Below are 12,800 nucleotides of genomic sequence, written 5' to 3'. Positions count from 1 at the left end.
GAGCTTTCTCATTCCTTCCAAGTCTGTGGTAAGGCTGGAAAGGGAGAGCTGGGAGGCAGTTCTGGCACTCTGCTCTCACCCACCTGGGGACAGACAGTGGTGAGAGCAGCTTTCCCAGCCAGAGCAAAGCCATGGGGGTGGGCTGGCTGGCTTTCTTCCCATTTCCCTCTGGGGAAACGTATGGCCGGTGAAGGAGGGGAGCTCAGGATGGGTGTCCCCATGTCCCTGCAGAGGGGAGAAGGGGCAGGGCCAAAAATCAGATGATGCCCCAGTCCAGAGCTGTCCAACCTCTCCTTGGACCTCTCGTGCCTCTTTCCTCCTCTGCTCCCTGTACACGCATCATTCAGCTCCCACTGCCACCCGTACGCTCAGAGCAAAGTCCAGGCAGCAGCTGTGGACCTGGAGGTGACATCTTCCCCACTGGGACCTGGACAGCACAATACGGGTCACAGGCACCACCAGGAGGCATTTTGTTCTCTGCGAGCAAAGACTCGCATCAAATAATGCTGCAAATAGATGGTGCTGTTTCCCCAAATACAGCCAACAGCGAAGGCTTCTGGCGTGGCCTGTAGCCCGTGCTGGAGACCCAGCAATGTTTACCCCATCCCTGCCCTCGGGGGGACATCATCACTGTCATAGCCACTCGGTCCCAGACTTCACTTGGCTTCTGGGAAGGAAGAGCTGGTGCTGGATGGGGCTTCAGCAGACACAGGGATAGCACGGCACAGGGAAGGAGCAGAGATTTCCTCTCCCTCCCCAGAAGCGTTTCCTCCCACAACAAGTGTTGCCAAAGGGTTGAAGGGAGCTCCAGAGCAACCGCCTGCAGACGGTGCCAGTGCTGGCAAAGGACCCAAAATAGGACATCATAAAGGCACATCAGAGACTTGGCTGCACTAAAATATCTCTGCCCTGGAAACGCTGGTGGGAAGGCTGGCTTTGGGTGGGTGTGGGTTTTTATAAGGATGTGATCGAAATCACATGAAAAGAAGCAGAGCTGAGGGAAGGAAGACAGGCTGGAGCTGGTATCAGAGCTCGAGCACCGGGGTTTTCCTGCTGAGGATGCAAGCAGAGAGATGGGTGAGGGGCACCAGGCCAAGTCAGCTGCTCTGAGGTCACAGCAAGCAGCTTGGCCAGCTGTCCTGGGCTGGGAACAGCCTGCAGAGCCACCACAATGTGCTCCAGGAGGCAAACTCCTGCATCCAGAGAAACTCCAGCACTTCTCCATTCCCGTGTTGGCATCACGATGATGGATGTCCCTGAGCACCTTCAAGGGGAAGCAGGAGGTGGAGGAGGGAGGAGGGGTCTGATGGCCGCCCATCACCATCCTCCTGCACCCACCCGTGGAAGTGACACATGGGTGCAGACAAGCCAGGTCAGCTGTATTTATTGAGAACGTTTGTGGAGGGGTTAAAAATATTTCCACTAGCTCTATAGGAATTTATAAACCTAAACTCTTTGTATGTCTTAATAAATGCGTCTATGGCCATCATGCAAAGGTAGGTTCTTCAGTAAGAAAATAGTGAGATAAAAAAGGAAAGCACTCATCCAGCCTGCAGGTCCCCGCTCACGGGTGAGCTGACACAGGGACCCCTCAGGCTGTGGCCAAGGCAGGGACGCTGCTGACATTGTCCCTACTGCCACCCAGCCTGAGCCAGCCGAACTATAACATGGGGACTGTGGGGATGAGGCTGAAACCCATCCAGGGGACAGCAGAGAGGGTGGCCCAGGTGGGGAGGGGACACGTCCCCATGCCCCCAGCTCTGCATCCAGCCCTCGGGGCCACCGCGCTGCCTCGCTGTCCCCTTTCTTCTTTCCCCATTGCCTGAGGGAAGCAGGGAGTTGTGGTGCTCTGCCAGGAAGCAACACAGGTGGGGACATCTTGGGGGACACAGTGTCACGATGGACAAGCAAGCAGCCAAAACGCCATCGGGGGACAAAGCTCTTGCTGAGGGTGCGGACAGTGATTATTGCTTTGTAGGGCCAACAAGGTGGGGGCAGTTCTCTGCTCACTGCGATTTGGGGTTGGAGGGATGGTGTTTGGGGGAGATGGTGATTCCCCAAGGTTCCTTGTGCACCAGCATGGGATGCTCCCATGGGATGATGCTCCATGGGGAAAGGGAATGTGACAGGGCTGGACCCCACTGAGCTTCAGAACCTCCTCTGCTGTCATGGGAGCCCCTTGCCAAGGGTGACCCGTGGCCTCCAGGAGCCCCTATCTCGAGTGGTACAGACCCCAGTTTGTGAGGCTGGGACCAGTTTTCTCCTTCCCTCTTTCTTCACAGCACGAGTAGGTAGCCCCGGGTGGCACAGGGACAAGATCACAAGCAGCAGGGCAATTGTGGCCTCTTGAAGATGCCCAAGAGGGGAGGGACATAGAGAGAGCTGAAGCCACGGGGACAACACTGCACCCAGCCCAAGGGGTGCAGGAGGGGCTGGGACAGTGTCTGGGGGAACCCGGGAGGTGCATCCCATCCCCTCGCCGTCCCCAAGTCCATAAGGCGATACTGCAGCAGCTTAAGGTGAGAGGTGTTGTTGGTATCGAGTCTCAGAGCTTGGCTGGGATGGAGCGTGATGTAAACATTTCTGATCCATGTGGGCCGCGGGCAGAGGAGTGTGGGGGGGTTAGTGGGAGTCCTTCATCTGCTTCTGGATCTTCTGCAGCATCTCCTGCATCCGACGCAGCTGGAAGGGAGCAAAAAGGTGACAAGAGGGAAAGTGGCATCACCATGTGCTGCCCGTGGACGCGTCAGCCCCCTGATCAAACCTGCCAAGTCTGGAGCACCAGGAGATGCACAAACTTCAAATATTTCCCACCCTGTGTCCTCCCACTGCAGGAGGGCTGGGGGCAGCACATGGGGGCAGCAGGGGGAGGAATGGAGGCTCAGTGCTCACCTCTTCATCCTTCTCCCGGATGAGCTTCTCTGTCTCTGAGTCCGGCACTGGGGGGATGACAGGGATGGGGAAATCCGTCCCGCTCTCCCGTGTCAGTTTGCTGCAGGGCAGAGAGAGGAGGTGAGGATGCTCCCATGCCCCCACCCCCAGACTCGAGCTCTCCCAGCTCACCAAACACCTCCAAGCCCCATGCAAGATCTGGGGCCAGCACTGTCAACCTGGTGTCCCACAGCCGCTGGCAGTGCAGCTTTCCCAGAGCATCGCTGAGGACAAGCATTGCAGCACAGCACATCCCCCCCAGGGCCACCCCATTGGGCAGGACTGGAGCAATCTGAGTCAATGGGTTCTGCCATGACAAGGGCACGGGGAGGGTCCACGTTGGGTGACACGTGGTGGGGACATCACTGTCACTCGCAGTGGTCACACGTGCCAACAAGCACCAGCGACAAGCAGAGCAGTGACGGGTTCAGTGAAGCTGACACAGGCTACGTCTGCCCCAAGGCACTGGGGTAGGTGTGGGGGTGCACAGGCAAGGGCTGGCTTCTGGCTGCGTCCTGATTTGCTTTGGGAAACCACCACCCATTGTCACTGCTCCTCACTATGGGGGCTACTTTGGGATGGTCACTGGGGATGGCAGCAGGCATGGGCCAAGCAGTGTCACCAGCCCAGGGGATCTGCCCCAGGGACCCTTCTTAAAGGAGTCAGTGGCTGTACCCTCTGCTGGCTTCACCCCAGGATGAGGCGCTTTGCTCTGTGTGCCTTAGGATGGGGACAAAGTGGTGCAGTGCCCAGCGCACCCATCCCCATGGGCATCTTTGGCTGCTGGAGGTGGGTGCTTGGTGACAGTGGCACACGGTATCCCTGCAACCTCACCTTGCCCAAATGAGTTGGGTGTCCCCAGTACATGGGCACAGCATCCACCCATTGGTGTTGCACCACAGGCAACCAGATGCTGATCTGGGCAATGGGTGGGAGGCTGCAGGGTTGGCCCAGGAGCCCCCCCCAGTGCTTTTGTGCACAGCACTTGCCAGGCACAGAAGGACCAAGACAGCATTGGGTACCATCAAGCACTTTATAGAAGGGCGGGGGGACGCAGCAGTGGTGGCAGGGGGACGGGCACCTCCCCAGCTCAGTCTGCAGAGCAGTCGGAGCAGCACAGCCGCAGCGCCGAGGGCTGCCTCCTTCTCCCAGTGCACATGGAGAGACAAGCTTAGGGCACCCATGGCCATCACCAGTGACTGCCCCACAGCTAAGGACAAGGCCCCCCGCAGAGTCCCCACACCGTGCCAACCCACTGGGCACCCATAATTTGGAGTGATAAAGGGCATGCAAGTGCCATAATCTGGCAACAATGGCAGAGCCCTGGCACCTGCTGCCTGCTCTGCTCTGCCCCCAAAGCCCATAAACACAGGGTCCCCATCACCCATCCAGCCACCGAGGCAAGGCCACCCACCGGGACAGGGCATCCCACAGACAACCCAAGGAGAGGAGGGGCTGCCCCAGCCCTCCCACAGCCCAGCCCCACTCCCAGACCCGTACTTGCGGTTCCTCTCCTTCACCACCATGCGGGTCATGCTCTGGATGCACTGAGTGCGGTAGTTCTCATAGTGCGTCTCACGGGTCACGTCCTTCAGGTCCTGCATGTGGGTCCTCACCAGCATGGTGCGCAGCTTCACAAAGTCACAGTGAGACGGATTCTCCACTGAGGGGAGGAACCAGGGCTCAGGGGACCCCATAGGCACCCGCATGGGGACCAGATCGTGGGGAAGGAGCATGAGATGCCCCCATCCCCGCAGGGACACGTCCTGGTGGTGTTACCTTCCACGATGCCCCAGGGGTAGAGCCGCCCACGGATGCGCCGTCCCTTGGCTTCCACCACCGTGTTGCTGCCAATGACAGCGAAGGGGATGCTCTCCTGCAAGAGGATGGTCATAGAATAAGTGCAGGTCTCGGCCCTTCTGCTGTGGCCCACAGCCCTCCACCTGCATTTCTATGTCCATTTGCTGCACTGATGCCCTGGAGCTTTGTCTATGGGGTGGCAGCATCACAGCATGGTTTTTCCTATCCCCATTCCTATCACTATCTCCATTTCCATCCCCATCCCATCCCTTCCCCCCAGCTTGGAGGTGGCACCAGCAGGATCTCCATGGGATGTCCAGCATCAATGAGGTGTGACATGGCTTCCTTGGCCCCGGCTCCCCTCCAGGACAAGGTGCGCCCACCCTGTGGGGTTCTGCCCAACCCACCTTCAGCGCCTGGTCCTGCAGCTTGAACTCCTCATCCTCATCCGAGTCGCACTCAGGGAACTGATAGATGCGGATCCCATAGTGGTCGATCTCCTCTCGGATCTGGAAGCACACAGACAGTGTAGGGCAGGGCTCTGCCCCTCGGGAGGGGATGGGGCCACACACCCATAGATGTCCCACCACCCACAGAGAGACATGTCCTTGGGGTCTGTCACTGCTGGGAACACAGAGAATGCTCCACACGGAGCCCAGGCAGGGGACTGGAAGTGCCAGCAGACAAACAGAGCAGGAAGAGAGGAGACAGTTCAGGGCAGGACCTCACCTTATTCTTCATCCGCTCCACCTCGGTGGGTGTCAGGGTGTCAGCCTTGGCCAGGACAGGCACGATGTTCACACGCTGGTGCAGCGCCCGCATGAACTCCACATCCAGGGGCCGGAGGCTGTGGGAAGTCGTGTGAGCCCCAAGCTCTTCCCTGCCCCTCCAATTGCTGCTGCCAGCCCCAGATGGGCAGGGGATGGGGATACCCCTACCCGTGGCCAAAGGGTGAGATGAAATAGATGCAGCAGTGCACGCGGTTGTCCTGGATGTTCTTGCGATTGAGGCCACTTTCATCGCGGAAGTACTGCTCGAACTGCTGGTCAATGTAGTCAGCCACTGGCTTCCAGCTGTGGGGACAGCGAGCTGGGAGGGAGGTGACAACCCCATGGCCCTTCCACAGCCCCAAAATCACCATCTCCAGGCTCAGCACCTCCTCCTAGGGTCAGTGTCATGACCCAAGGACAGCATAAGCCACGGCATCACTGAGCAACAGGGGAGTGCCCACACCCCCACCCCCATCCCCACATCCCCATCCTTGGGGACATCCCAGCCCCCTCCCCATGCTGGGGGTGCACCCTGGGTCGCACCACTCGGTGTTGTTGACAGCGTCACCGAAGCCCGGTGTGTCCACGATGGTCAGGCGCAGTTTGACGCCCTTCTCCTCGATGTCCACCACATGTTTGGTGATCTCCACCGTCTGCGTGATGCGCTCTGCAGGGATGGGAGACATGCAGGGGGTGGGGATGAGCGGGATGAGCACAACGCCAATGGCAGCCCTCATGCTGTGTCCTCACATCCCATGTCCCCGAGGATGCTACCATTGTGTGCAGCCATGCATGCATTCACCGAGGCTGCACATCACTCCTAGCAACCAACAGAAATCCAATAACTCTGCCGGATCCCGGGGATCAGGACCGTATTTCAATTCACGAGGCCACGTGGCACTGCGCCCCAGACCTGACTGTCCCCAGCACCCTGCGAGCCCCAACAAGACCGGCTTTGTTCTGCCATTGCTCTGGGACAAACCCATGCCAGGGGACCCCGCTGCCTTGGCAGAGCCCCATTCCTGCTTCCCCCTTTAGGGAAAGCCCAGAAGTGACAAACGTGGGTGTAGGGGACCGGAGGAGCCCAGCTGGGATGGAGAGGAGCTGCCAGTTCTGAGGTTCATAGCTGGAGATGGTTCCCCAGACACATCCGTGCCCCCTCCCTGCTGCCCTACCTTCAGCATTGAGAAGCTTGCGGTCCCTGTACATGTCTGTCAGGAAGAGGCTGTTGACAAGGGTGGATTTGCCCAGCCCGGATTCTCCTGCAATGACAGGGAGTGGTGAGGGGACACTCAGGTCACTGTCCCCACTCTGGCTACCAAACTTTCTCCTACCTGCCACCATCAGTGTGAAATCAAAGCCCTTCTTCACTGACTTGCGATGGACCTGGTTGGGAAGCGTAGCAAAGCCCACATACTCCTTGTCATCCTGCAGGCAGAGGGGACATGGGACAATGTGCTCCCTATGGAGCTGTGCCTCCCTGGGCAACTCCAAGAAGGTCCCATGGGGTCCCATGGGTTGGGCGCACACCTCGTGGTGACCCCTCCATCCCCTTTACCACCCCTGCTCCCCAGGGGCCCATCACACCTCAGAGGAGTCGTAGGGGTCCAGTTGCCCCCAGGGGCTGCGCGGCCGTGAGGGGCTGGGTGGTGGGGGGGCCATGATGTGCTGCTGGGTGTCCAAGGGCCGCGGGCGAGAGAAGGAGCGCAGGTCGTGCTCATCAGTGGGCTCCTCAGCGGAGGCCCTCCCACACAGGGGGTGGCCGGAGTCCCGCCGGCCCTCAGGGGGCTCCACTTTGCGGGGGCTGTCGGCAGGAGGGCAGTCCCTGAGGAACTGGGTGAGCTCAGCCTCTTCTGAGTCCTCCTTCAGGAAGCGCTTGATCTGGGGGGGAAGGGACAAGGAGAGAGGGGACGGCTGTGGCGGCAGTGCCATGTTATGATGGCACCACGAGGATGATGGCTCTGCACCATGGGAGCCCCACATCAATACAACATCAGAACCCCAAACCTCCGCTGTCAGCCTCATGCACCCCAAGGCAGGGACACCTTGGGGACAAAAGAAAGGGACAAAAGTGCCATCCCCGGGACAGGTATGGGGTCAGAGCAGGGACAGCGCGGTGCCATGCAGCAGGGCAGTGCGGGCGCTTACAGCTTGCTGCACCGGGAGGTCGGCCGGCTCCTGGCACTCCTGGGGACATGGGTGGGGGCTGTCCCCCCTGGCCCTGGGAGGGCCCTGGGCACCCCCATGTTCCTTGGGGTCTTCCGGCAGAACCCCCACGTGTGGCTGGGAGGGAAATGTGAGCCAAGGGAGGGAGGGTGAGAGCAACAAGAGAGATGAGAGGTGACAGCCCTGGAGCTAAGGGGGACCTTGGGGGGGTGGAGGAGCTTGTGTGTGGCTCCCCATGGGATCCCTGGTCCTATAAGGTGGCCTCTAATAGGGGACATGAAGGGCCTTGGGAGCTCTTACTCTGCAGGACGGCACCTTGGGGTCTCAAGGTGACAGCCCACCATGGAACACACATCCCCCCTCCCATGTCCTATGTCCCTGCCGGAGGCGAGGCAAAGCATGCTGAGTTATTAGGCTGGAAACGAGGTCACACCGCTGCTGGGCTGCAGTGTGTGCACTCAGCTGTCCCACACTGCCCAGCACCCCCCCACAGCCACTAGGATGGGGACAGCAGTGTCCCCATTGGGGGGCTGAATGGCCCCTGCAGTACCCTCCCCCACCATCCCCAGCATGTCAGCAGCACTCAGTATGTCCCTGCAATAGCAGCATCCTCACCCTGATCAGTGCACTCAGGGCATGCTGCCCACCTGGGGACCACACAGAGACAGGTTACAGTGCCCTCTGTCCCCAACAACTCTCATCCCCTCTGTCCCAGTGGCCCTTGGGGGTCCCCTCCCCAACACACAGCTCTGTAATACTATGAGGGGCTGCACAGTGTCCTTGGAGACCCTGCAGCGAGCATGTCCCCAGGCAGGGATGTCTTAGGATCAGAGCTGCAGTCCCCTCAGCTCCCTCCAGCCGGGTGAGGGCTCCCACAGTGCCCCCCACCCACATCTGCCCCCTCTACCCCCCATACCTCCTGCAGAGGCTGAATCTCGGGGCAGGTGGCCATGGCCCAGCCGCTGTCACTCGTGGCAGGGAGATGCTGCGAGTGGCACGGGTTGCGCCCAGGCTCAGGGAGGGACAGGAGGAGCATTAGCATAACTCCACCCTGCATGGGCACCCAGCACCCTCAGCACCGAGGCACAACTCTGGGGGAGGTGCAGGAGCAGCACAAGGGCGCAGGGGAGCACCGGGATGTGGGGAGAAGAGTGAGGCCAGCTGTGGGGCAGGAGAGCAGCTCTGGGTGTAGCAAGGGTCATAAAGCATCACCGGCCAAGCCAGTGGGTGAAGGGGAGGAAAATTGGGCTGCCTGTCTGCCATGCGCCCCTCAGGCTGAGTGGGACATCCATCTCAAAAGCAACACCTCTGTTCCAAACACCTCCACCCACAGCAAAACACCTCTCTGCTGCCCACCTCATCCTCAGGGGTTAACCCAAGTGCTCACAGGGCACCCGCAGGGCAGCAGCCCGAGCTGTCAGGGCTGGGGTCTGCTCCCATCAGCCCGACACTGATTTGCCTTGATGCATGTCGAGATGCATTGGGCGCGGGGCTGGGCACGCTTTGCTTGCCTGGCTTAGCTGGAAAAGTGCTAAAAAGCCCCAAAGCACCAGGGGGGGCAGAGTGGGGAGAGCTGAACCACGGGGCTGTAGGTGCAGAGGGGCCCAGTAGGGAGTGACGCTCCCTCCCCCCCAGCACCTCATAACACAGAGCTGCTGTGTGGGATCTCATGCTGAGCCCCAGCAGCATCATCACTGCAAGGCCCTGACTATCCCACCTGTGAACAGGGATTTACAGTGCTGCTCCGTGCCCCGTAAGCAGATTACACACCCCGCTGCACACGCTGGCAGCTCCAGCGAGGCGGCATTTGCAGCCTCGTCCCCACCTGCCACCACGCATTGCACCTTCCTGCAGGTGACGGCTGGAGGGCTGTGAGGGGGGAGGCTGCAGGGGCACTGGGGCAGCAAAATCCCTGCTGGGAGAGACGCCGTGAGCCCCCCCACGTCTGGCTGCTCCCCTCAGCTGCTGTGGGGATGTTCTGCACCCAGGATGTGGGCACCCCTGACCCACACTGCACTCTTCCCCTGCATCTCGCCTAGAGGTGGCTCCCAACCATGTCACAGCCCTGCACTCACTGCTCCCCACATCACAACTCCACCAACACCCTTGTCCCCCTGCTGCCTGCCAGTCCTCTCACCCAGCATCCACATCCACTGTGCTCCTTGCAGACTGCAAGAAGCTTCCCCATAACCCATCTGCACAGCTTCTCCACTCCCCTTAAGTGCAGTTATCCAGGGAGCAGCCCGGAAGGCTCAACTGTCCCTGCGTCCCTCCCCAAAGCTGTGCTGCAGCCACACGTTGCTGAGCTGTGCTGGGAGCTCCCAGCTGCCACCAATATCCTAAAATCAGAATTTCTCACTTCCAGCTCTCACCTCCCACCCCATCGGTGGTGGTTCTGTTGGAAAACCCATCCTCGGGCTGCATCTGTCACACTCGGACAGCCTGGAGAGGCGTCGTTGGGGCTAAGAGCATTTCCAGGGCTGGCACTCGCTTTGGACATGGGAAACACAGGTGAGGAGCAGTGCGGAGGGTCGGGCAGTGGGATGGTGCCCAGCTCCGGGCAGGGCGATGGCATCGGGCAGAGGAGAAGCTCCTTCCCACGCATCCCTCGGCTCAGCCCTTCTCGAGGCATCTTTCCAGAGCCGCAGGAATGAGCGGGCCGGGAGCGCAGGGCAGCACGGCGGTGCCGCAGCCTGGAGGTGACAGCGGGGTCGCCCGGGCTGGAAGCAGCGCAGCGCTCCGATACGGATCGCTAATCGCACCGCAGCCCGGAGCGGGGGGGAGGCGAGCAGGAGTACTGAGAGCGCCCGGAGCGCGAAGCGGCCCCGACGTGACCGGGAGCGGATGGCCCAGCAACAGGGACGGGGCGTCCCTCGGCTCCGTCCGCCCTCCCGGCCCATCCGGCATCGTTTGGGGAGGGCTCTCCGCGGGACCGCCGCGCTCCTCCGGCCGCCCTTCCCTCCTCTCTCCCCGCGTCCCGCGCCGCAGGAATGCGCCGCTCCGGTTCCCACGGTGGCCGCAGCGCTGTCCCCGCCCGTCCCGGTGCCACACGGACTGCACCCCCATCCCAGTCACGGTTTCCCTACGGTGACCGCGGGGACCCCCCCGCCGGCAGCGGGCCGTGGAGCGGTGCCACCGGAGCGGGACGCGGGGCTCCGGCGGAGGGACCTGGAGGGACCGTTCGGGGTCGCGGCTCCGGGGGTGACCGAGGGGTGACCGAGTGGTGACAAAGGGGCGGCTGTACTGGGGCAGCCGCTGCCCTCCCCGACCCGGGGGTCCCGCAGATAACGGGGCGCAGGTGGAAGTGTTTGGGGGGTCCCGCCTCGATGCCACGGCGAGGGGCAGCGTGCAGCGCTTCCCCCCCGCCCCACATCTCCCGTGCTCCTCCCGTGGCTGTCAGGTCCGGCCGGGCGACCCCTTTCCCACCTCCCCCCCCCCCGCCCCTCTGCGGCACCGGATGGCCCGGCCCGGCCCGCTCCGCCCCGCGGCACCGTCACCTTCACTGAGGGCACCGGGATGCGGCAGCGCCGAGATGCGGCGATCCCGCGTCCCGTGCGCCATTCCGTCCCCCCGCCGCTCTCCTTACCATGGCTGCGGCCCGCGCGGGGCGGGCGCCGACCGGGAGCGGCGGCTGAGAGCGGCACGGCCGGGCCCCGCCGCCGGGATTAGCGGAACGGCAGCCGGCGGGGCGGAGCGGGGGCGGGGCGGGGCGGCACCGACGGCGGCATCACTGCTGGCACCGGTACCGGTATCAACACGGGCAGCCGCGATAACGTCTGTACCGACACCAACACCGGCGTTGGCGCTGCGTGCTGGCAAAAGGCATCAGGCACCGGTACCGGGAACCGTCATCCATGTTCAGTGCACCGATGCCACGGACCGAGTGCTGGCACCAGTGCGGGTACCCACTGAATGGTGTGGGTACCAGTACTGGGTACAGAGCACCGGCACCGGCACCAGAGCCCGGTACTGGTGGGAGGGGGCAGCCCCAGCACCAGGAAGCGACTCAAGGAATTGGGCAAGGACGCTGAGTGCTGCTCAGCAGATACTTGGTACCGGTACGAGCAGCACTGCTGGGAGGCACTGGGGAACACGCACAGCCCACAGCAGCTACAGGGTACTGGGCACTGCGTACTGCAAACACGAGCAACCCCTGTCCCCATCCATATGGGGCAGGGCAGGTAGATGAGGATGGATGCTTCAATCCTAATCCCTGCGGTCAGCGTTCCCTTCTGAGACACAGCTTTACTGGGGATTACCCACCATAATGCTGAGCTCTGCTGCCCGCTGCCCTTCAAGGAGCAGTTCCCCCGGGAGAGTGGAGCTGGGCACTGCTGTGATGAGCTGCCCGTGCTCAGCTGAACCTGTGGGTGATGTGCTCAGCCTCCTGCAATGGGATTTGGCCTCGCTGGAGGAGAACGGTGCCTGGCTGTGTCAGAGGGATGTGGCCACAGAGCCCCAGCCTGGGCATTAAAAATAGAGCATTAAAAGCTGAAGGGATCAGCTGCAGAGCCGGGGGGGGGGGTTGGGGGGGGATGCATCAGGGCAAGGCCAGGCGATGTCGTGGCAGCTGGAGCCAAAGGGGGTCACGCTTTGCCCATGTGTGGGTGGGGAATTGCATTGGGTGTCCCCAGTGTGGCCACGTAGCGGTGGGAGCAGAGCCTGCGGGATTTGCAAGCAGGGCAGTGCCAGGCACAGCAGCCACGTCCCCAAGCCTGGAAATGCCACACTGACCCATTTTTTCTTGACACAGGAAGAGGAGCAGTGACACAGAGGGTGGGTAGTTGTCCCCAGAGCCCCCAGCAGCCCAAGTGAGCCGTCCTGCCCAGCCCAGCTGGCAGCAGCTGGAAGGGAATCCATGAGCCCAGGAGGGGCAGCTCTGTAATTACCATGGGAGGCCGAGTTATTTCGGGATGAGGCCACGTGCTTCCAAAGCTGTTCTTCCTCCAAACCCAAACAAGATGGAAAGAGCCCATCCCAGGACGTGGGGTGATTAACCCCTTCCCTGCCTGCTGCCCCCAGGCTGTCCCCTGGCAGCGGATCCCCAGACTAATGCCAGGGGTGGGGGGACCCTGATGTGAGCTCATGTGCCACCCCCCAAGACCTCCCATACTGCGTCCCCTGGCACCAGCC

The 12,800-nt window shown here is 61.7% G+C and overlaps 1 protein-coding gene across 3 annotated transcripts; it reads right to left on the bottom strand.

Annotated features, from left to right (window-relative positions):
* Positions 1 to 1,368: 1,368 nt before the first annotated feature.
* On the bottom strand, positions 1,369 to 11,357 carry SEPTIN4 (septin 4). 3 transcript variants are annotated; one of them, XM_072353569.1, is made up of 12 exons: positions 11,254 to 11,357; positions 7,089 to 7,382; positions 6,836 to 6,929; positions 6,677 to 6,763; positions 6,045 to 6,168; positions 5,670 to 5,804; positions 5,461 to 5,578; positions 5,139 to 5,240; positions 4,711 to 4,807; positions 4,432 to 4,594; positions 2,893 to 2,992; positions 1,369 to 2,682 (listed from the first exon to the last, which is right to left on the bottom strand). In XM_072353569.1, the coding sequence occupies exons 1-12, from the start codon at positions 11,254 to 11,256 to the stop codon at positions 2,623 to 2,625; spliced, it is 1,377 nt and encodes a 458-aa protein (XP_072209670.1). In that variant the 5' UTR covers positions 11,257 to 11,357; the 3' UTR covers positions 1,369 to 2,622. The 3 variants fall into 3 exon arrangements, with proteins under 3 accessions (XP_072209670.1, XP_072209671.1, XP_072209668.1); XM_072353570.1 differs by having other exon boundaries at positions 11,165 to 11,270; XM_072353567.1 differs by lacking the exon at positions 11,254 to 11,357 and adding an exon at positions 10,040 to 10,152.
* Positions 11,358 to 12,800: the final 1,443 nt, after the last annotated feature.

This window comes from Excalfactoria chinensis, chromosome 19 (genome assembly GCF_039878825.1).
Source record: "Excalfactoria chinensis isolate bCotChi1 chromosome 19, bCotChi1.hap2, whole genome shotgun sequence".
Lineage (NCBI taxonomy): Eukaryota > Metazoa > Chordata > Aves > Galliformes > Phasianidae > Excalfactoria > Excalfactoria chinensis.
This window is presented reverse-complemented; position numbering and strand designations above follow the sequence as displayed.